Below are 25,336 nucleotides of genomic sequence, written 5' to 3' on the forward strand. Positions count from 1 at the left end.
CTGTTTTCTTTTTTTTCCCCACAAGGAGCGAGATTGAAAAGAACAAACTCCTGAGATTAAGGGTGCTTTCACATCTGTAGTTTAGTTCATTTGGTCCGGACCAAGGGTGAAAAATGATACTTTGTAGCATTTTTCAGGCGTTTTGGTTCCTTTTCACACCAGACTGATCGCTCTGGTCCGAATCAGTTTATGAGTTGATAAAACGAACCAAAATGCAGTCACGTGACTACATCCAAATCACTCGTTGGCCAGATATGTCTGGCATTTCCATAACTGCACTTCGTTTGGTCAGAATTAACGTGCGGGAAAATCCGGCAGATAACACGCCGCTGTTTACTATGGAGAGACGACTGCGTGGGCTGATTGTATCCTTCGTCATATTTTATTATATAGTTTGTCTACTACACCACTTTAGACAAACAAGATTATTTGAGAATGAAGCGAGGATGCGGCTGTTAATAATTTCTATCAGGCTCTGTCTGCACCTCCTCACAACTTAAAGTTTGTCCGCGAGTGCAAACTGTCAACAAACATTTCTCCTCATCCCATAATCACAGCGCAGCTGACTACGGCAACTGGTTTAGTCCAAAAATGCGCAGTTCTTTGGCAGTTGGTTCTGTTCAAGGTCGGATCACGTTCTCACCACAAACGAACCGCTCCAGAGTTCGTTTCAAAACGTACCGAGACCACCTCTTCGAGCAGGTCTCGGTACGCTTGTTTGGTCCGCATTTGGTGCGCACCCGAGTGCGATTGCCGCATTCACACCTGCCCAAACGAACCGCACCAGTGGGGAAAACGAACTCTAGTGCGATTCAACCGAACTAAATGAGGCAGGTGTGAAAGCACCCTAAAATATATATATCATTAGCATTGCAATCACATAACTGTATAAATTATAACTTAGGATGGCATTAGTATATTCGTTCAAAATATCAACTAGCCTAAATTATATTTTTCTTTCTCCTCTTTTTGTAATAATAAAAAAATATATATAATAAAAAAAAATTGTTTTTTTTAATTTTAAGGCAGGCAACAATCTCGAGGTTGAACAGACTCTCTTTAGCCCACTGTTTCAGTGCGAGTTACAGTCAGGCTTCATGTAACGTTAGATCCATATCAGCTACATAAAGTTTCAAGCTGGAGGGAATATTTCGACTCCATCTACAAACGCCCTACCTCCAATAAAGTAAGCAGACTTGTTGTTTTGTCTTGCTTTTTCTACTACCGGCCACAGTTTGTTCCTCCTCTCTTTATCCGCAGGAGACAGATCCTCTGTTATCTTCAGTCCATTTTCCCTGAGAAACGTAAACTCCTTTGATGCACGCCACACAGCGTCGCGATAGAAACGGGAGGCAAATTGAAAAATAATACCTCTTGGTTTATTCGGTTGCTTGCGACCAAGCCGGTGTACAGTATCTATGGCGTTCGGAAGTTTATCTTTGTCCTCTGGCAGGAGTTGCTGACACTCCTGGATGACCAGTTGTCGAACATCTTCTTTCTCCTTCTCTGGGACTCCGTAGATTCTTAAATTCCACCGTCGCGAATAACTCTCTTTAGATGCGCTAGTCTTCTCTCTTGCTCAATGGTAATCTGATCCACTTTGCCGACCTTGGACTCCACCGTGCCATACTTAAGTTTCAGACTGTTAACTTCCTCGCTCATGAATTCGATGGCTTCCTTGACACTCGTGATTTGCTTGGTGTTTTCATTTATTACCTCCTTCATGTTAGTAATCGCGCGCGTATTTTCTCCTATCATTTTTCCAGGGAATCAGACCGAGAGTTTATTAACTGCGAGAGTTGGCGGCAGGGTATCTCCTTGCTTATTTAAAATAAAGCAGCCAGAAGCCTGTGTTAGAAGCTCTGGCAGATGAAGCAACCACAACACACTCCATAGTTTCAATGTTATGTGTACAAATAAAAGCCTTACATGTTTATGTTTGATTTGTTCATTAAATAAATTATTTTACCCATTAACGTGTGACAGTAAAATATAAAATGAGCTTATATGATTCAATAAGATCTAACGTAGGCCTACTCACTCTCTCACTCTACACACACACACACACACACACACACACACACACACACACACACACACACAGTGCATAATTGAGCTTTGTTTGTGCTGGTCTACAGCACTGTCCGACAGAAGACAAAGGTTTCCACCCCAGAAGTGTGAGGAGAAAAATGAATGTACATGTACATTGACTGAATATTAGACACAATGGTCAACAATTATAAATAAAATAATAAAAAATAAATTAATAATAAATAAATTAATAAATATTTTTTTATGTTTCTTCTTTTTTTTAGAAATGCATACATACATTGGAAGCTATAAGGTCAAAATATTCCCAGATAGGGGAAGTCTTCCTTTTTTTGGCTGTTGCCATTGCTCTAAATACAAACCCTTGACCCCAAACACTAACACCCTATCCCCTCTCCCCTAATCCCACCCTAACCCCAAACACTAACACCCTATCCCCTCTCCCCTAATCCCACCCTAACCCCAAACACTAACACCCTATCCCCTCTCCCCTAATCCCAGCCTAACCCCAAACACTAACACCCTATCCCCTCTCCCCTAATCCCACCCTAACCCCAAACACTAACACCCTATCCCCTCTCCCCTAATCCCACCCTAACCCCAAACACTAACACCCTATCCCCTCTCCCCTAATCCCAGCCTAACCCCAAACACTAACACCCTATCCCCTCTCCCCTAATCCCAGCCTAACCCCAAACACTAACACCCTATCCCCTCTCCCCTAATCCCACCCTAACCCCAAACACTAACACCCTATCCCCTCTCCCCTAATCCCACCCTAACCCCAAACACTAACACCCTATCCCCTCTACCCTAATCCCAGCCTAACCCCAAACACTAACACCCTATCCCCTCTCCCCTAAGCCCACCCTAACCCCAAACACTAACACCCTATCCCCTCTCCCCTAATCCCACCCTAACCCCAAACACTAACACCCTATCCCCTCTCCCCTAATCCCACCCTAACCCCAAACACTAACACCCTATCCCCTCTCCCCTAATCCCAGCCTAACCCCAAACACTAACACCCTATCCCCTCTCCCCTAATCCCACCCTAACCCCAAACACTAACACCCTATCCCCTCTCCCCTAATCCCAGCCTAACCCCAAACACTAACACCCTATCCCCTCTCCCCTAATCCCAGCCTAACCCCAAACACTAACACCCTATCCCCTCTCCCCTAATCCCACCCTAACCCCAAACACTAACACCCTATCCCCTCTCCCCTAATCCCACCCTAACCCCAAACACTAACACCCTATCCCCATCTCCCCTAATCCCACCCTAACCCCAAACACTAACACTTTATCCCCTCTCCCCTAATCCCAGCCTAACCCCAAACACCAACACCCTATCCCCTCTCCCCTAATCCCACTCTAACCCTAACCCCAAACACCAACACCCTATCCCCTCTCCCCTAATCCCACCCTAACCCCAAACACCAACACCCTATCTGACACCCAAAGCGAAATGCGCTCTTGATTGGACAGAAAGTGAGGCTTCACAGAGAGGATAAGTTCCACTCTCAGTACACTTCCAGCTTCTGAACTGGTTGCAGTTCCACTCTGGCTCCACATGAGGGCGCTCACAGGACGAGTGCAGTTCCACTCTGGCTCCACATGAGGGCGCTCACAGGACGAGTGCAGCTCCACTCTGGCTCCACATGAGGGCGCTCACAGGACGAGTGCAGTTCCACTCTGGCTCCACATGAGGGCGCTCACAGGACGAGTGCAGTTCCACTCTGGCTCCACATGAGGGCGCTCACAGGACGAGTGCAGTTCCACTCTGGCTCCACATGAGGGCGCTCACAGGACGAGTGCAGCTCCACTCTGGCTCCACTTGAGGACGCTCACAGGACGAGTGCAGCTCCACTCTGGCTCCACATGAGGGCGCTCACAGGACGAGTGCAGCTCCACTCTGGCTCCACATGAGGGCGCTCACAGGACGAGTGCAGTTCCACTCTGGCTCCACATGAGTGCGTTCACAGGACGAGTGCAGTTCCACTCTGGCTCCACATGAGTGCGTTCACAGGACGAGTGCAGAATGAATGGAGGTCTATGGTAGCCTAGAAATCTAGACGCACCCTAGCGGCAGCAAAATGTATTTTGCAGCCAGGGCAGTCTAGCAACTCTCCATAGACTTTCGAGCTGCAAAAACCTAAATTGGGTCAGGCCAATCACGTTGCGTATAGAGTAGGCGGGGCGGGCTTAACATATGACGACAGAGTTGCGACGGATCCCTAGCTGCTACTTGAAAACAAATAATGACGGCTGCTGGAGAACAGTCTTACGAATCGGCTTTGGCCGCGACTCTGGAGGACTTGAAGTTAAGTTTTTCTTTGAGAAAAGAGCATAGAACAGCACTTAAGTCATTCTTAAAAAAAGGAAGATGTGTTTGTCGCTTTGCCGGCCAGATATGGGAAAAGTTGAATCTATCAACTAGCTCCGCTGTTGGGAAACGCTCTGATTGGTTGAAGCGCTGTCCTATTGCGAGCAGAGGGAATTTGAAAGACAGCCGTTTATCCCGCCCCTCGGATTGAACGTGTCTATGGTAAGTTGCCAGACCTAACATCTTGATGTAGGTCTGGCTTGCCAGGCTAGGTCTATGGTGCTACACCTATCAAAATCCACTTTTCTCAGGATATATTTTTTTGTCTAGTAATTTGAATGTTGTATTCGAAAGGGGATGCACAGAAATTACACACTGCTGGGTGTTAGTCACTTATTTGCTTTAAAAAGTCTTTTAAAGTGTCAATGACGTCATACACATCGTACGACCAGAGATATTGCTTTACGGCAATCCTTCAGTCACTTTGGTGCTTTCGCGCTCTGCACTTTCTTTTTTCTCGAGGCATCGGCAACACAGCTGACACAGGTGAATACACGTGCTAGAAGCGTTCTTGTTTTGTTCAGCCACACTGAAGCAGAAAAGGCTGAGGAGCACAAAGAAACACTTCGCCTATGAAGCTCATGATGAACCATTCATGGATGCGTTGAAGGTGCTAGAAGTGACATTCTTTTACACGGTTGTAGACGCTGTCAAATCTTCTGTTGAAGACAGGCTTGTCAGTTTCAGTGAAGTGAGAGACAAGTTCAGCGTGCTCCTCAACTTCAAGAGTCTAACACTAGGTGAATTGGGAGCACAATGTGAGACACTTAGTAAAACTCTATCGACAAACAAAGATGCAGACATCAGTGGAAGGGAACTTGCTCTTGAGTTGACAAACTCCCCACAGCTGCCGTCAAGCAAAATGACCCTGCATAGCCTCCTGTCATTTATTCACGCTCAGTAATTTACCCCAATCTCTGGACCACTCTTCGAATCGCATTGACCTTACCTGTTACTGTAGCCAGTGCAGAAAGAAGCTCTTCATAGCTCAAACTAATCAAAACACACCTAAGATCAACATTGGCCCAGGAGCGCTTATCAGGACTTGCTATTCTGAGTATCAACCACCAAACATGCGAGACTGTGTCATATGATGAGTTGATTGACGACTTTGAAGTCACGCAAAGTAAAAATCTAAATCTGTAGCCTTATATTTTATTATAGAATTTATTTATTTTTTATTTGATTTATTTTTTATGTACAATTTATATTATTTGTGTTTCATATGTTTAGTTTCATTTTTCAAACTCACTTGTACTCTTGTTTAAATTCATGTAAACATTTTTTCATATGTATGCTGAATGCTACACTTAATACACATTTATAAACTTAAATATTGAAATTGTCATCTCATGTGCTTTCTCTCAGAGTTTTTTACTCCGGTGGGGCCAATCTTCATGATCTTGCCTAGGGTCCCACAACCCCACGGGCCGGCACTGGCAGTACGAGCGCTAAACCGAGGGTAACGCGATTTGACGCCAATGACTGGCGACTCCCTCACATGTCCTTGGTTATAAACGCAATTTTCTCATGGTTTACAAATAGTTTGTGATTGTAAGTAATCAACTAAACAAAATATATAACAATGGCCTAGTGGTTTTTGGATATTTTACTGCAAAATTCTTACATAGTGCACCTTTAATCTTGTGTTCTGTCTCAGTCACCAGCTGGTGTGCCCAGGTCGGCCACTAGAGGGCACTCCTCCTCTGACCTTTGCCACTCAGCCATGAACTTCAGTACCCATAATCCTTGCCTGGACTCATCATGAATTATTGCTTCCACCTGTTTGTCATTATTGTTTGTCTCAGCCTATTTATACCATGTTCTCTCTGTCATTTCTCATCAAGGATTTGTAGTTGTCACACTGCACATCTGAGCGCTCTCCCTGGTCTCTTGTGTTTTTATTGTGGATTGTTTGCAAGTGTTTTGACCCTTTGTCTGGCATATGACTACGATTCTGGATTTTCCAATGAAGCTGCGCTTGGATCTTACTAAAGTCTCAGAGCGATCCGTGACGCGTTCCCCTCCCAGTCTAGGGGTCGGAGGAGAGGTAACAAAGGAAAAGAAAGTATGATAACGTAGAGATGTAAAAATATGTGCAGAACACACTTCAGCCTCAGTCTCAGAGTGAAAACATAACACAACTTTAAGGAAAAGTAAAAGTATTTATTATCTTCATATATCAAAAAGGCTTAACAAAAGATGGGAATAAATCTTCAGGAGAGAGTAAGGCCTAAAATAATAAAAAGAAAAGAAGAAACACAAACTTCCCTGAGCTTCCTCTCTAACCAGAAACTGGAGGAAAAATATATACGTACAAAATAAAAAACACACTCTTCCTACATTTCCCAGATAACCATAATCAAGTGAACAGAGCTAATAAGAAGTTATACGATACATTTTAATTACCAACAGAAAATGAAGTAAATGCCTGCTTTCACAATATCTTTTAGTTATCCACAGGTAAGAAGTCAACACTAAAATTATCTTATATGTTGCAGGTCCCTTACAAGGATAAACTGGCAAGCCAACTAACCGTTGTTGGCACACAGCAAATGAGCGTAGGTCATCACACACACTCAGCACACACTTTTCCCCCCCCAACATTTTGACAAAAACAGAATTAAAGACAATTATGACAAAAATCAGTCAAGGCAAATCAAACACAGACACAATATAATTTTATCAGAGAAAATACACATAAAGAATATCAGAATCCTAAGCAAACAGAATATTAATATGCACTGTGAGTCAATCAACCAAAGGCTAGATTTAAGGCTTTACAGCAACTTACAGGGACTAATCAGCAGGTAGGTCAGTAGAACAGTAATGTGAAGCAGTAGAAGTTATTTGGGACTCTGATCACAGGAGATTACAGCGATTTCTTCTCTAGTTCATCTTGAAGGAATTCACTCTGTTCTTGCAGTAACTCATATCCATCATGTTCTTCCTCCAGCTTATCCCTGAGAGCCCAAATCTGCTCCTTATACATTTCCTCTGCTTTAGTTCTGGCATCATATTTCTCCCGAATCCTGTATAATTACATTTCATACCATGTTGTTTTCTCTCTTTGAAGATCTGCCATCATCTTCTTCATTTGTTCTCTCTCACTCTTTTGTTGCTGAACTGAGCAGCTCTTGGACTAAAGATCTTCTTTATCAGATCTACTGTGTCCATCTCCTCTCCTGTAAATCTTCCCAAACTCAACACAATGATGAACACATGAGGTCCAGGAGACAACATGGAAATACATTTCTATATTTATTTTACTGCTTGATCATTCGTCAGTGTCGTGTCAAAGAGACCTGGAGTATCAACAACAGTTACTGATCGACCATCAACTTCACCAACTCTCTTTTCACAAACTGTGGTGAATGAATCTAGTCTTAATTCACTGACAAACTCATCTCTTCCCAGAATACTGTTTCCTGTTGCACTCTTCCCATTTCCTGTCTTCCCGATCAGAGCAATCCTCAGACACTCCTGATCATCTTGTTCATCTTCGGCACCTGAAAATCACAGCGGTAGAAAGAAAACTTAGTGAAATGAAGCTCAGAACTTTAATATTGTTATTAGGGATGCTCATATTGACCGTTTAACCGTTAACCGAAAGTAAAAAAATTGACCGATTAATACTATCAGTTAAACGGTTTAAAACCAGTTAAAAACGGTTTTAGTAAAATCTTCTTTTTTTTTTTTTAGTTTGCTGCATGGTTTAAAAATAAAATAGGCCTACTTTATAGCTTATATTTATTAACTCACGGAGCGCGTCGACACCTTTTTTACATGGTCGACACGCGCAACCACACACGTCTCGAGACGTTACCTGTGTATTCCCGGGACATCCGTCCCATCTGTGTTTTCTGCCGCGGGTCTAACTGTCAACAGGCTGCGCTCCAGACTGACCCCACATCACGTTGATGTTGCTTTTTTAAAATAAAAATTAGACAAGGTTTTCTTTTTGTCATCTTAATTTGTTAATTATTTAAGTTTAAAAATATATATTTAGTGTAGGCCTATTTTGTACATTTTATTTGTATTTAATGCAATTGACCCTTCGCAAAGACCCGCCCCCCTTAGTTACTGTCGTTATGTCCGACAAGCTACGCTGCTCTCACGTACACCATGTTCTCACGCACGCAGTGAAAAATACATCGCGGAGCAGAGAGGAGACTGACAGACAGGACAGACCAGGTTACTTTTCGGTTACTTCTGATTAAACATATTAAACAATGTCTCACCCTTCAAATTTGGTCATTTTTTAAAATAAATTTTAACGATACAATAGGCTACATACCGTTTTGTGGCTCTTAAATGTGTCTGACAGATCGCTGTAGAGCATCCGTTAAAGCTGCTCGTGAACCGATCATCTCTTCCTTCTTATAGCATCAAATAAACATGAATGAACATAAGGAATGTTGTTTTAACCGCGGAAAGGCGTCAGTACATTCCGTTTTTCAAGTTCAAATCCTCCCATGTTAATCTGCTAGCTAACGTTATCTCTCCTGACTGCTTTGTCGGACAAAATGGCGGATTATGATTGGTTAGATCGGCTGTCAATTCAATATTATAATCTTATCAGTTAACGGTTAATAATCGATTAACGAGCGGCGGTTGTCGGTCGGGAAAATTAATCGAAATGAGCATCCCTAATTGTTATGTTGGATTGTAGAAGTTGCAGATGAATACTAATTGATTATGAACTGAAAAAAAAAACCACATCTTAAAGTCACTTGCAATCATAAACCCATCTAAGGGTATTTTAATTGTTCAACAAATAAAAGACAGATATAATAAAAATGACCAAATTCTAAAGCTTGGTTTGCTGAATATTCGATCCCTTACTTCAAAAGCACTTATTGTTAATATGATTGCAGACTATAACCTAGATGTGCTGTGTTTGACAGAAACCTGGCTAAAACCAGACAATTATATTACTTTAAATGAGTCCACCCCGCAAGAACATGAGCCTCGTCTGAAAGGCAAATGGGGAGGTGTTACTGTAGTAATATCTTCAGAATTACTAAGATACTAATACTAATTACTAATAATTATTTTGAAGTGTTGGTGCTTAATGTAACACTATCTAGTTTAAATGATAAATCACATTTGAGATTTGTGCTGGCTACAGCCAGAGAGATGGAGTGCAACTGGAAGAAAACAAAACTAGAGGTATTTCACATTTCATGGAAGGAGAGCTCGATTGCATACAGAGAAGCCTTAAAAGCTGCTAGATCTGCTTATTTTTCAACCCTATTAGAAGAAAATAAACAAAACCCTAGGTATTTATTTGAAACGGTGGCTAAACTAATGAAAAAGAAAGCTTCAACCCCAGAAGTTTCCAAGCAGCACAGCAGTAATGACTTTATAAACTTCTACACTTATAAGATTGATAATATCATGGACAAAATTATAACTATGCAATCGTCTACTACAGTATCGCATCAACCAATGCATTGTAGTCTCCCTGACGAAAAATTGTATTCATTCATTGCTAATTTACAATTATACATTTCTAAAATACGTCTAATTACTATTCTAAATGAGCCAGCATCACGCCATTACACGTCAGAGCCTGCCAAGGGGGCGCGGCCTTAGCCTATATTAGTCCCCGAAAAACGCCATGATTTTAGCAGGTTTAACGACTAAAGCGACAACTTGCCAGGTTACTATAGTGCGGCCGGCTACGCAATACTTGCTCCCTACTCTCAGGGAACTGAGGTTACGATAGTAACCGAGTAGTTCCCTTTCGAACGGTCACTTCGTATTGCGTAGCTTAACGCAGTGGGGACGCCTTGCAAAACGCCGCACAGTAAGTAACTGGTTGCCTACTGCAGCTCAGGACCCCTCAACTCAGGATTTACACACAGTTCTACAGTATAAATCACTACACCTGCTGTTAATATTTACATAGGTCAGGTAGAAAAATTGCCCATAGGTTGTTTTTAAACTTAATTTGATGAAGCTTTATGCATTTTGTTTGTGATTTGTGTCATTCTGCATCTGACATAATACTGTTATAGTAAATGTGATGTCCTAATTATAAAATATAAAAATCACCAGAAAGAAATTACCACTGTAGCGCCTGGACCAATCAGACACACAAATTATTAATTTATTTAATCAATAATCATGCCTGTGAAACTTACCCCAAAAACTAACATCCCAAATGAAGCTAACACACTGGCAGAACACTGTGTCTTGTTACAGGACACACAGAGACTGATAAGAGGATTTTACGATCCAAAAGAATGTCCAGAAAGCTGCGACTTAATTCTATGTATTCTATATATAACCATTTGAGAAATGTGTAAACATGTATCTAATTTTCCGATCTCATGATTTTCCTTTTATGTGGTTGTCTTTTGTATTCTTGTAATATCCAAATATTGGGTTCATATTTCAGACTTTGGATAATATAGTTAACCAAATCAAATGTGTGGCATTTTTGGTATCTATAAACTCCAATCTTCATCCCCGTTTTGTTAATTTACATTACATTCTGCTAACTTTGTGAGGCATTAGTATTATAAGCATCTTAAAGATTCTTGTGTTAAACATCCAATCAAGTTGCATGTTCAAAGGGACAATGGGTCGTAAAATTTCCCTCCAAAGGGAAATCTTCTCATTGGCTCACACAGCTCCAGAGGTTGTGCCATCTTCACGCTTTAAAGTCACTGATCAGCTCTTAGCTCTCGCTTAGTCCCTTTCTGAAATGCTGACGTGAAGATGATGCTGAACTAGAAGCCTCTAAGGACCCACCAAGCTTGTGCCAGGCTGCGGCCTTGTCTTCCCATTCACCAAAGATACCCTGGAAACCACTGGTTCTCTCTCATCAAGACCACATCAGCAAAGATCAACTGGAGCCTCAACAAATTGCATCAGGACAGTTTAATTCAAATGGGCGAGACATGTAAGTATCAAACATAGTCTCATTATTTGATACATTAAGTATCCTTACCCCTTTAAAGAAGGGGATGTTAGAACTAGGCTGTTGATCTGCTGAATTTCAAACAATGCTATAACTTCTTGCTTTCCTGCATTCTGCTTCAGCTCTCTTTCTCTTGGTAAACTGTATGCATATATGTGTGTGTATGTTAGAGTAGTTTAAGTGTTTAGACTAGTTAAGTCAAGTCAAGTTTATTTATATAGCGCTTTTCACAATACAGATTGTATCAAAGCAGCTTCACATTATTAAATTAAAATAATACATCAATGCTTGTTTCTAGTGGAAAACGTCCACGTTTGGTAATGCTGATCAATAGTATTGTTGATTGATTAGTTAAATTAAATATCCCAAATATCCCCAACTGAGCAAGCCAAAGGCAACAGTGGCAAGGAACCGAAACACTCCATCAGGTGACCTAATGGAGAAAAAAAACCTTGGGAGAACCCAGGCTCATTCGGGGGCCAGTTCTCCTCTGGCATTTATGAACTAGAGGCCGGATTGTAGTTTGAACAGTAAGATTTAGATGTTATATGAATGCCTGGCCGAAAAGATGCGTCTTAAATCTAGTTTTAAACTGGGAGAGCGAGTCTGAGCAACGAACAGTATCAGGAAGACTATTCCAGAATTTTGGAGCTAAATGTGAAAGTGAAAATCTCCCTCCTTTGGTGGATCTGGATATCCTAGGAATGACCAAAAGCCTTGAGTTTAGTGATCTTAAAGAGCGCGATGGATTATAGGGCGATAGAAGATCCGTTAAATAGACTGGAGCTAAGCCGTTTAGGGCTTTATAAGTCAGTAGCAATACCTTGTAATTAATACGGAACTTTATAGTAGTGATGCACCGAAATGAAAATTCTGGGCCGAAACCGAAACCGAAAATTTAGGATGCACTTGGCCGAAAACCGAAACTGAAGCTGAAAATGGCTTCTTTTAAAAACTTATATATATATTGCTTGAATTTAATGGATCTGAAATGAAAAATCACAATACAATAATCAAACTTTTATTAACAGTTACATAACAAAACATAAAATATTTTTAACAATAAATATAAATAATAATTATTCTTCAAGTTTTATGTTCCATCAAATAATATAGTTTTTTAAAAATTGGAGAATTGGAATTCTCCACAATTGGAGATTTTTGCAGAACAAATGTTAAATATTGTAACTTTGGTGTCCTCTCGTATAGGGCTGTCATTTTTGTGAAAAAAAAAAAAATCCTGTTCGATTTTTGAGACATAGTCTTCATTGAATCGTTAGTAAATTGCCTATATTTGGCGTTGATCCGTTTTCAACAGCAAATATAGGCAAATCCACAGACAACTAAACAGGCATTAGGGCGAACGTAAAGAGGGCGCTTGAGACGCGCACAACAAGTCAGCAATGTGGACTGCCATAACATCAATGAAAAACATTACTGAAGGCTACATATTATGCAGGTGTGTGTCAGAACCTGCAGTTGCTGTGTGACGCGCGTTCGCTGCGAGCGTATAGTGACGAGCTGGATGCGCTCCGAGAGAAGGCCGTTAAAATCGATTCCCTATTTCCGTTTTCGAAACTTGTGTTGGTTGGTCCGATTGATTGTGCAATAAGTGACAGCCATTTGACGTGCTTAATCTTTGATAGGCAGACGCGTGATAACAGCTCGACCGTGAGTGAAACCTAAGCGCTTGCGCACGGATGGGAGGGGCGGGTGACATTCATTTTCGGTTTACGTTTTCGGCTGTTTTTTTTATTTCGGGCCGAAACCGATAATGCCATTTCGGCCGAAAATTTTCGGCGGCCGAAATTTCGGTGCACCCCTACTTTATAGGTAACCAATGTAGTGATGATAAAATTGGTGTTATATGATCATATTTTCTTGATCTAGTAAGAACTCTAGCGGCGGCATTTTGAACTAACTGTAGCTTGTTTATTGAGGATGCAGGACAACCGGCTAATAAAGCATTACAGTAATCTAGTCTCAGGGTCTTGAATGCATGAACTAATTTTTCTGCATCAGAAACTGATTGCATATTACGTAGCTTAGCAATGTTTCTAAGGTGGAAAAAAGCTGTTCTTGTAACATATGAAATATGATTTTCAAAAGACAGGTTGCAATCTAGTATAACACCCAGGTCTTTTACTGTAGAGGATAAAGTAACAGGACATCCTACTATGTTAAAGTTGTATTGTGAGAGGTTTTGTGGGCGGTTTTTTAAACCGATGATTAGTACCTCTGTCTTGTCTGGATTTAATAAAAGAAAATTGCGCGTCATCCAATCTTTTATATCTTTAACACACTCTGTCAATTTGGATAATTTAGCGTTTTCATCTGGCCGTGATGAAATATAGATTTGAGTGTCATCAGCATAACAATGGAAACTAATTCCATGTTTCCTTATAATATTTCCAAATGGCATCATATATTGAGAATAATAGAGGGCCCAACACAGATCCCTGCGGCACTCCATAGTTTACTGGAGTTATGATCGATTTTTCTTTATTTAAACAGACAAAATGGTAGCGGTCAGATAAGTATGATCTGAACCAACTTAATGCTTGTCCTTGAACACCAGTATAATTTTGTAGTCGATCTAAGAGTATCGTGTGATCTATAGTATCGAACGTAGCACTAAAATCAAGTAAAACTAATATTGAGATACAGCCTTGGTCAGAAGCTAGAAGTAAATCATTTGTAATTTTAACGAGCGCAGTTTCAGTGCTATGATGCGGCCTAAATCCTGACTGAAACTTTTCATAGATGTCATTTTCTTGCAGGAAAGAGCCCAGTTGAGCGGACACCACTTTTTTAGTATTTTAGACCTAAAAGGAAGACTTGAAATGGGTCTATAATTTGCTAGATTATGTGGGTCAAATTGTGGGTTTTATAACTGCCAGTTTAAATGTTCTTGGAACATGACCTAAAGATAAAGATGAGTTAATAATATTGAGGAGAGGCTCTTCCACTACAGATAACACTTCCTTCAGTAGTTTAGTTGGTATAGGATCTAATAAACATGTTGTTGTTTTAGATGAAGTGATAAGTTTATTTAACTCTTTTTGTTCTATAGTTGTAAAGCACTGTAATTGTTCTTGCGGGGGGATAATTGAGGCTGAATTATAAGGCGCAATTGAGGATTGAACGTTTACAATTGTGGTTCTGATATTTTCTATTTTCTCAGTGAAGAACTTCATGAAATCATTACTACTAAACTGTAACAGAATATTTTGTTCAGGAGACATCTGTTTATTTGTTAGTCTAGCCACGGTGTTAAATAAGAACCTAGGATTGTTATGGTTGTTTTCTATTAATTTGCGGAGGTGCTCAGCCCTGGCCGCTTTAAGGGCCTTTTTATAACGTGACAAACTGTCTTTCCACGCGATTCTAAAGACCTCTAAATTAGTTTGTTTCCATTTACGCTCTAAATTACGGGTTTCTCTCTTTAGAACATGCGTAGTATTGTTGTACCATGGTGCTTTACTTTTCTCTCTGACCTTTTTTAATCTAATGGGTTCAACAATATCCAATGTTCCAGAGAGAATGGTGCTCATAGTGCTAGTTAATTCCTCTAGTTCATCTGTTTGTTTGGGTGCACTGAGCAGCTGAGACAGATCAGATAAGCAATTTGAAAAATGATCTATGGTGGATGGAAGGATTGTTCTGCCTGGTCGATAACGCGGCGCAGCATGATATATTACAGGAGTACGTAATATGCAAGTTACCATGTAATGGTCAGTGACATCAACACTTTGTGGAATGATATCTATATCGGTTGGATCGGTTCCATGAGATATAATTAAATCGAGTGTATGATTAAAACGATGAGTTGGTCCGGTAACGTTTTGCTTGACCCCAAAGGAGTTTAATAAATCTGTAAACGCAGCCCCTAACGCATCATTTGGATTATCTACGTGTATGTTAAAATCTCCAACAATTAATGCTTTATCGACATTGACTAATAGGTCTGAGAGAAAATCTGCAAACTCTTTTAGGAAATCAGCGTAGGGCCCAGGCGGTCTATATATGGTAGCCAAGGCTAGAGATAATAGGGATGTTTTTCTAACATCGAAAAGCGTAACATTTAGTACAAGTACTTCAAACGAAATAAACTTATAACCCGTTTTCTGAGTAACATTGAGAATATCTCTATAGATTGTTGCAACACCGCCGCCACGACCAATCAGATGGGGCTCATGCTTATAGGAGTATCCTGCTGGGGTAGACTCATTTAGACCGAAATAATCATTTGGTTTAAGCCAGGTTTCAGTAAGGCAAAGTACATCGAAGCTATTATCTGTGACTATTTAATTTACAATAACTGCCTTAGGTGTGAGTGATCTAATGTTTAGAAGACCTAAATTTAGAAATTGTTTTTTTTACTAATAGCAACATTTTCTGTTTTAATAACAATTAGATTTTTCCTAGATCCTGCAGTAGAATTATTATTTGATCTCATTAAACGAGGAATAGACACAGTTTCTATGCAATGTTCTACACTAGAATTTATATCAGTTAAATTGGTGCAGCAAAGACTATGATTTGGACTTTTGGTTACTAGTCAAAAGGTATTTAATAAAATATTGTTCATGTCACAAGTAAAGTTGTCTGTGTCTCAAGCTCATAACTGGAGTCACTAAACATTTAGATTTTTGCTACTGCTCTTAGTAGTACTGTAAATTAAGAAAGACATTTCCCATGCCCCGGAAATGTACATTTCTTAGAGTTAATAAACAATTAATGCTGATTGTTCACGGGACAAACAGGCTAATTGATTGTAATATTAACTTATGACAGTAAGTTAATTATATTAACTGATCCAAATGTTCATAATCAATTATAACCAGTTATTATTGATTAGGCCTATTCATATTTCATAGAGCTAATTTGCTACACCACCACAAAATCAGTCATTTTGATCGCAAAAATCAAACAAAAAAATCGTGAAATCCTGGAGGGACTGAATTAGTTAATGCGTTCATGACCTCAAGGCTAGATTATTGTAATGCTCTACTGGGTGGTTGCCCTGCACGCTTAATAAACAAACTACAGCTGGTCCAAAACGCAGCAGCTCGAGTTCTTACCAGAACCAGGAAGTATGACCATATTATCCCGGTTCTGTCAACACTGCACTGGCTGCCTATTAAACATCACATCAATTTTCAAATATTGCTGATTACTTAAAAAGCACTAAATGGTTTAGCTCCGCAGTACTTGAGAGAGCTCTTAACGCATTACAGTCCTTCACGTCTATTGCAATCTCAAACTTCAGGCCAGTTAATAATACAGAAATAGACAAAATAGACATTACTGTTGGTTGAACACAAGTTAATAGACATCAACAACCGGCACACCACATACCGGCTAAAGGTGGAGAGGATAGATTTGGCTATAGGGTGATGTGTGGCTAACTTCAAAGAAGAGACTTTGTTGCTCAGCACATGAAAATAAACTACTTACTGTGATCTTAGACTGCGCTTAAGTGGTTTTTCCACTGCATGGATCTTCATGTGTAGCTTCAGGCGACTTTTAATAGAGAAACTCGTTCCACACAGATCACACATGTGCGGCTTCTCTCCAGTGTGGATCTTCTCATGTGTTTTCAGATTTGCTGAATGACTGAATCTCTTGTCACAGTGTGAACACTTGTAAGGTTTTTCTCCAGTGTGGATCCTCTCATGTGTTTTCAGAGTTGATGTCTGACTAAATCTCTTGTCACAGTGTGAACACTTGTAAGGTTGTTCTCCAGTGTGGATCATCTCATGTGTTTTCAGATATGCTGATCGACTGAATCTCTTGTCACAGTGTGAACACTTGTAAGGTTTCTCTCCAGTGTGGATCCTCTCATGTGTTTTCAGAGATGATGACTGACTGAATCTCTTGTCACAGTGTGAACACTTGTAAGGTTGTTCTCCAGTGTGAATCATCTCATGTGTTTTCAGATTTCCTAACAGACAGAATCTCTTGTCGCAGTGTAAACACTTGTAAGGTTGTTCTCCAGTGTGGATCCTCTCATGTGTTGTCAGATTTCCTAACAGACTGAATCTCTTGTCACAGTGTGAACACTTGTAAGGTTGTTCTCCAGTGTGGATCCTCTCATGTGTTTTCAGATTTGATGGCTGACTGAATCTCTTGTCACAGTGTGAACACTTGTAAGGTTGTTCTCCAGTGTGGATCCTCTCATGTGATTTCAGATGTACTGGCTGACTGAATCTCTTGTCACAGTGTGAACACTTGTAAGGTTGTTCTCCAGTGTGGATCCTCTCATGTGTTTTCCGATTTCCTAACAGACTGAATCTCTTGTCACAGTGTGAACACTTGTAAGGTTTTTCTCCAGTGTGGATCCTCTCGTGTGTTTTCAGATGTACTGGCTGACTGAATCTCTTGTCACAGTGTGAACACTTGTAAGGTTGTTCTCCAGTGTGGATCCTCTCATGTGCTTTCCGATTTCTTAACAGACTGAATCTCTTGTCACAGTGTGAACACTTGTAAGGTTTTTCTCCAGTGTGGATCCTCTCGTGTGTTTTCAGATGTACTGGCTGACTGAATCTCTTGTCACAGTGTGAACACTTGTAAGGTTGTTCTCCAGTGTGGATCCTCTCATGTGCTTTCCGATTTCTTAACAGACTGAATCTCTTGTCACAGTGTGAACACTTGTAAGGTTTTTCTCCAGTGTGGATTCTCTGGTGCAGTTTTAAACTGTTTGCTGTAGTAAAAGTCTTCTCACATTCACAAAATGTCAGTTCTTCACTCTCCTCCTTCACTTCACTCAGTTCTTCACTCTTCTCCTTTACTTCCATCAGTTCTTCACTCTCCTCTACTTCACTCAGTTCTTCACTCTCCTCCTTCACTTCACTCAGTTCTTCACTCTCCTCCTTTACTTCACTCAGTTCTTCACTCTCCTCCTTCACTTCCATCAGTTCTTCACTCTCCACCTTCACTTCACTCAGTTCTTCAGTCTCCTCCTTCACTTCACTCAGTTCTTCACTCTCCTCCTTCACTTCACTCAGTTCTTCACTCTCCTCCTTCACTTCACTCAGTTCTTCACTCTCCACCTTCACTTCACTCAGTTCTTCACTCTGCTCCTTCACTTCACTCAGTTCTTCACTCTCCTCCTTCACTTCACTCAGTTCTTCAGTCTCCTCCTTCACTTCCATCAGTTCTTCAATCTCCTCCTTCACTTCACTCAGTTCTTCACTCTCCTCCTTCACTTCAATCAGTTCTTCACTCTCCTCCTTCACTTCTATCAGTTCTTCACTCTCCTCCTTCACTTCCATCAGGTCTGACATGAAAGAAAAAAAATATGAAATTAAATTTTCAGTACATCAAAATAATTAACCGAGAGAAATATAAAGTGAAAGGACATGGGAGTGAGTCCTGATGTAATGGTATAATGTAGACGAGCTATAAAATTATGATATTTTGATGCGCCGCGTCTGAACGCGTTGTTGTCTTTGGGGCTCTATCGATTTGATTTATAATTCTTGATTTTTCCCTTTAAAATCACTTACAACGAGCATTTTCTACTTTTCCTCACTGAGAAGCACTACTGCTCAAACCTCATAGTTACAACGCTGACTGTTGAGCAGACGAATCTCAAGCCTATTAGTGATCCAATGCCGGATACTCTTATAGGTTACGTCCGTGGATCACGGCTGAACGCGTCTTCTCCACACTCACTTACAAACAAACATGGTGAATATATCAGATGTAAGTAGTCTACCTCTTGGTGCAGGTGAGGACACATTTGAGCTGCACGCATTGCAGTCTGAGCTGGAAGCTGTTGAGAAACAGATCCACGATCTTTTAGTCTTGAAACATCACGCGCCGATGCACACAAATCAGTGACTAACGCTACTAACCCGCTGACTCCGACCTCGTCTACTCCGTGCGTTACTCAGCATCGGTCCAGACCAAGACTCTCTCCGCCCCTCCCGGTTTTCGAGTTATCCACACAAAACCGCTTCTCCCCTCTTCGCGAAACCGAACGCGATGCTGTGATCATCGGCGATTCCATCGTTTGGCACGTACACGCTACGTTAGGTAAAAGTAAGGTGCACAGTCACTGCTTTCCTGGTCCTCGTGTTTCTGAAATCGCTGCTCGCGTTCCCGAGATTCTGAACGATGACGAGCGCGTCGGAACTGTGGTCCTGCACGCGGGAGTGAACGACATCAGGCTGCGTCAGACTGAGGTTCTGAAGAAAGACTTCAGGAATCTGATCGATACGGTACGCAGCACATCGCCTGAAACAACGATCATTGTGTCAGGACCGCTTCCCACGTACCGACTAGGACATGAAAAGTTTAGTAGACTTTTTGCGCTAAATGAATGGTTAATGTCATGGTGCAATGAGCAGAAACTGCTCTTTGTAAATAATTGGAATCTGTTTTGGGAGCGTCCTAGGCTTTTCCGTGCCGATGGCTTAGGGTTGCAAAATTCTGGGAATTTTCAAAGAAGGAAACTTTCCATGGGAATTAATGGGAATTTAAGGGAATTAACAGGAATTTATGGGAATAAACGGGAATAAACTGGGAATTTTAAAAGTTGAGGGTTGGCTCTTCATTGGGAACTTAAATATAGTTGAGGAAAGTGTATTTTAGCATAATCTTGACTAAAACAAACAGATGCCATTCAAATACACTTAAATATATACATGCCATTCCATGGCTATTGAGACCAGACCCCCTACTGGCACTGTGCATGCCTCCATCACATGTACAGAAGCCCAAAGCACAAGACTATTGAAGGCATTTGAGCCTGTGGACTAAACAAAGTGAAATAAGTTTTGATGATATTATGGGGAAATATATTTATTACATTTTTAAATTGCAAATATCACATATGTATTCATCTAGTAGATAGCAAGCTGATAAGTTAGAGGCTAAATAAGCTATCATAACTTTATTTACCACATAAGTAGGGATGGGTGGTATGACGGTATATATTGTTATCGTGGAAGAAAATGTCAACCGTAACAGATTTTTTTATTCTGTGTATACCGCGACATGTAAATAAGTAGGCGTGGTTAACTCACGTACAGCATGCGTGAGACTGAGACACTGATATTTGTCAAAGAAACATGAAGAATGACCAAGAGGATCCACAAAAGGAATTACGTTTTCAAACTTTCTGGAAATTTTCCGCCCCTTTGCAACCCTACTTACACCCAAGCAGATTCGGAGTGGATCTTCTGTTGGATAACATCTCCAAAATGTTAAATACCATTAGATGACTAGTAACCAAATCATAGTCTCTCCTGCACCAATTTAAATGATATAAATACTAGTGTAGAACATTGCATAGAAACTGTGTCTATTCCTCATTTAATGAGATCAAATAATAATTCTACTACAGGATCTAGGAAAAATCTAATTGTTATTAAAACAGAAAATGTTGCTATTAGTAAACAAAAACAATTTTTAAAGCTAAGTCTTCTGAACATTAGATCACTCACACCTAAGGCAGTTATTGTAAATGAAATAGTCACAGATAATAGCTTCGATGTACTTTGCCTTACTGAAACCTGGCTTAAACCAAATGATTATTTTGGTCTAAATGAGTCTACTCCATCTGGATACTCCTATAAGCATGAGCCCCGTCTGATTGGTCGTGGCGGCGGTGTTGCAACAATCTATAGAGATATTCTCAATGTTACTCAGAAAACGGGTTATAAGTTTATTTCGTTTGAAGTACTTGTACTAAATGTTACACTCTTAGATGTTAAAACAAAATCCCTATTATCTCTAGCCTTGGCTACCGTATATAGACCGCCTGGGCCTTACGCTAATTTCCTAAAAGAGTTTGCAGATTTTCTCTCAGATCTATTGGTCAATGTCGATAAAGCATTAATTGTCGGAGATTTTAACATGCACGTAGATAATTCAAATGATGCGTTAGGGGCTGCGTTTACAGATTTATTAAACTCCTTTGGGGTCAAGCAAAACATCACCGGCCCAACTCATCGTCTTAATCATACACTCGATTTAATTATATCATATGGAACCGATCCAACCGATATAGATATCATTCCACAAAGTGATGATGTCACTGACCATTACTTGGTAACTTGCATATTACGAACTGCTGTAATGTCATGCTGCGCCGCGTTATCGACCAGGCAGATCAATCCTTCCATCCACCATAGATAATTTCTCAAATTGCTTATCTGATCTGTCTCAGCTGCTGCCTGAACCCAAACAAACAGATGAACTAGAAGAACTAACTAGCACTATGAGCACCATTCTCTCTAGAACATTGGATGTTGTTGCACCTATTAAATTAAAAAAGGTCAGAGAGAAAATTAAAGCACCATGGTACAACAATACTACGCATGTTCTAAAGAGAGAAACCCGTAATTTAGAGCATAAATGGAAACAAACTAATTTAGAGGTCTTTAGAATCGCATGGAAAGACAGTATGTCACATTATAAAAAGGCCCTAAAAGCGGCCAGGGCTGAGCACCTCCGCAAACTAATTGAAAATAACCAAAACAATCCAAGGTTTTTATTTAACACCGTGGCTAGACTAACAAATAAACAGACATCACCCGAACAAAATATCCCGTTACAGTTTAGTAATTGATATATCTCTGCTCCAAGATTCAGCACCCAAGGAAGACTTCCTGGAAAACAGCCAGGGAAGCCAGGACAGCATATCACAGCCTCCGATAACACCAGAGCAACAGCCCCTTTCACCAGACACTTTATCCCTCTCCCCAACATCTCCACTTCTGTGCTTCACAGAAGATGGAGGAACTGGTGTATGCTGGAACCAAACTATCCCACTCTTTTGCTGCAAGATATCAAGCAAAAAACTGCAGGCACCTCAACCACCAAAGCCTGCGGGCCCAGCTCGCCCTCCCCCCTCCTCCTGTGAGAGCTCTTCGGCCTCTGCCACAACGCCAGGGCCCACACCCTCCTCCATCTGCTCGAGGTGAACCAAAAACAACTGATACCAGCTCTCAGTGATATGTGTTGGGTCCCTGCTATGATAACAGTAACTTTCTCAAATGTTTAAAGAACAAACGGGAACCCAGTGTGCCTGTATCTTTCTCTATTGCTGTTCTATTACAAGATAGAAAGTCTAAGGTCTTCAATAGCCGTACAGCAAACCCAACTAATCTGGTGCCTATTACACGTAAGAAAAAGTAACACTGTTAATTAATTAAATTAAACATCCGCTAACTTAAAAATAAATCACTTCTAGTCAACGACTTAACCACAAACAACCTGGATTTTATGCTTCTAAATGAAACCTGGCTAGAAGACAGCTGCAGTGCAACAGTCCTCAATGAAGCAGCCCCTTTAACTTTACTTTTATGAGTGTCTGCAGAACTGTTAAGAGAGGTGGGGGTCTAGCTGCTATTATCAAAGATATCTAACAATGTAAGCAAATATTATTTGGGAATTAGTTTTATGTACATTTGCTCACCTGTCTAATAAAGAATGTTCAAGAGCGGTGTCGCTGTCAAGTCGTAACTCGTGAAGCTATTGAATTCATATTGAGCCTCATTTTAGTTTTAGTCCTTTTTAGTCCATAATGTTTGAACAAAACAAGAACAGTGTGCCGCTAAATGTTTCGCGTTTGTCCACGTCTGTCACCATGGTTACGGCATGTCTATGGCAGTACGAGCGGAAACCGAGGATAGCGCGGATATTGCGTCATTGACAGGCGACATTTTTATTCCAGGACGGGCCAATATTTAAAATTGGAATTTCTCAGAAATAAAAAATATTTGGAGACTTTTGTGATATTGTAAGTACACAACTGCAGGAAATATATCACACTGTACAAAAAAAATCTTACATATATATAAAAACATATATATACATATATATATATAACACTATAGTTAATCAAATTGTTATTCTTACACAACAACATTATGGAAGAAGCTGGATGATCATTTTGCTCATCCAACACAATATGCAAATTATAAGTTTATTGCATTATGATACTGTATGCTTAGCCATAAATTCAGCTTTTCTATAATGTTCAGGATTTTATACACATTTACATGTTTTAGCATTGAGGTCTTATTATTTGTGGGGTGCTGCTGCTGCACTTATTTGCTTTATATATCCAGATGTGTTTCTAATACCAACCACCTCATGTATGTAAACAGGGCTGACAGAAAAACTATGAAGTGCAACATCACATTATTTAACTATGACCTCAGGGTTTAATTTACACATTTCTGACTGCTAGCGAACATTAGTGAAGTGTTGGTCACTAAGCTAGCTGCAGTTAACTATTCTCTTCCAATAAACACTAACTAAAGCTGGCTACATAAAACACAATTACTGCCTAGATTCATGAGAGGACGGCTGAAGTGTTTAAAAGTGAAAAAATACAGTAACTTCATCAACTTACCAGCGAGTGAGCTTCACAAACACTGGAAATGAATGAATGGGGTTCAGTGCTATGGTTCAGTGCTGGAGCTGTCGGTGTTTACTTCCGCATTCCTCAGGTCTTCTTCTTCTTCTACGGGCTTATTGGCGGTTCGCATTCTTAAAAGAGCATTACCGCCATCTTACTGTAGGCAATAGCTCAGAGACAGTATATCACAACTCCCAGAACAATCAGGGGCTCGTTCTTCGTACGTTGCTTATTACATCCGAGATCAAATGACACATCCAAGATGATTTCATCGTGCTAATCATAATCCGGCTAATTGAGTTCTTCGAACACACTTGCTGGATATGATTAGTATCGCTGGATTGAGTTATCTGAGATAACTGCGCGTTCATGCGCTGGTTAAAAGGGGATATGTATCGATAGTAGAAACATTGATCAGCAACGCTGCTATTGGCTGCTCAGCATGGCCAAAGAGCGCGCTCAGTTTTTCTCCTCAGCAGTGCAAGATAGTCGAAGTTTATTCGTAATTTTAATGTTTAATCAAAACACCAGCGAACACCTCAAAGTCTGCAAAAGCCAGGAGAGAGGGCTGGCAAAAAGTAGCAGACAATTTAAATCCGTTAGACGTGGCCATGTTAGATGTTTTTATCACTTACTAGCCTATATTTTTGTATTTTAATAATTGCATAATTATTTTGTTCATTGTAATGTCAGTCACCACACTAGAACATGGGAACAAATAAAAGTGAAGTACAAAATATTCTACATGGTAATTTTTTGTTATATTATAGTCTCTTCTATAAAAGGCACTGTTAAATACATGGTTGTCTGTTTATAAAAGCAACCAAGAAAAAGGCTGAGAAAAATAGAAAAGATCTTAGTAGCCTACACTGTAAAATAATTTTTGCTGCATTAAATTAAGGCTGTATAGTCATTTCAACTGTTAAATCTTGAGTAATGATGAATTGCTTTGACTTGTGAAAGTGAAAACTGATAAACTTATGTTAATGTAAAAATATTTTGCCATGAGTTATTGATCACATTTTTCCCGAGTGTAGTTCATTGTAATGACATTGTGTTTTCCTCTTTTGTGCATTTTTACATAATACACCAACAGTGGACATTTTCTAACTTTCCAAAGGAAAAAAAAGTATAAGACTTTGTAATGTCCATTTGTTTCCATTGCACTGGACAGTGAATAAACCCTCTCAGATAACTGTCATATGGAGGAACTAGCCTACCTGCAAGTGCATGAATAACTTTACTTAATTTATACTTGTATGATTTATGTCTGCAGTATAAGTTGCAGGATTCCACATCTACAGAAAGGCCTACAGAAGAGTCTGCACAGACAGAGGAGACATAGGCCTACAGGTGGGCAGTGTATAGACAACCTTTCCTTTTTATTTGTTGCATGAGGCATGTGTCTAATATCTCTTGTTGCAGGCACTTGACCACTGGCTTTTCTTTACAAAGAACAATTGAAATAAAACTCAAGGAACTAAGCATATTTGTCTTTTATTAAACATTTAATGAAAAGTGTTTTTTTGCCAATGTTGTGTAATATGGCACATGCAACAATGTCACAGGCCCTGTCAGGTGTGCAACC

General features: G+C 40.2%; 1 protein-coding gene across 1 annotated transcript; it reads right to left on the bottom strand.

Annotated features, from left to right (window-relative positions):
* Positions 1–7,039: 7,039 nt before the first annotated feature.
* LOC311088327 (uncharacterized protein) lies at positions 7,040–23,840 on the bottom strand. The gene is made up of 3 exons (XM_084122291.1): positions 23,743–23,840; positions 16,830–18,651; positions 7,040–7,947 (listed from the first exon to the last, which is right to left on the bottom strand). Exons 2-3 carry the CDS (start codon positions 18,644–18,646, stop codon positions 7,935–7,937), a joined length of 1,830 nt encoding a protein of 609 aa, XP_083978417.1. The 5' UTR covers positions 18,647–18,651; positions 23,743–23,840; the 3' UTR covers positions 7,040–7,934.
* Between the last annotated feature and the right edge of the window lie 1,496 nt (positions 23,841–25,336).

This window comes from Abramis brama (genome assembly GCF_963993115.1).
Source record: "Abramis brama genome assembly, chromosome: 1".
Taxonomy (NCBI): domain Eukaryota; kingdom Metazoa; phylum Chordata; class Actinopteri; order Cypriniformes; family Leuciscidae; genus Abramis; species Abramis brama.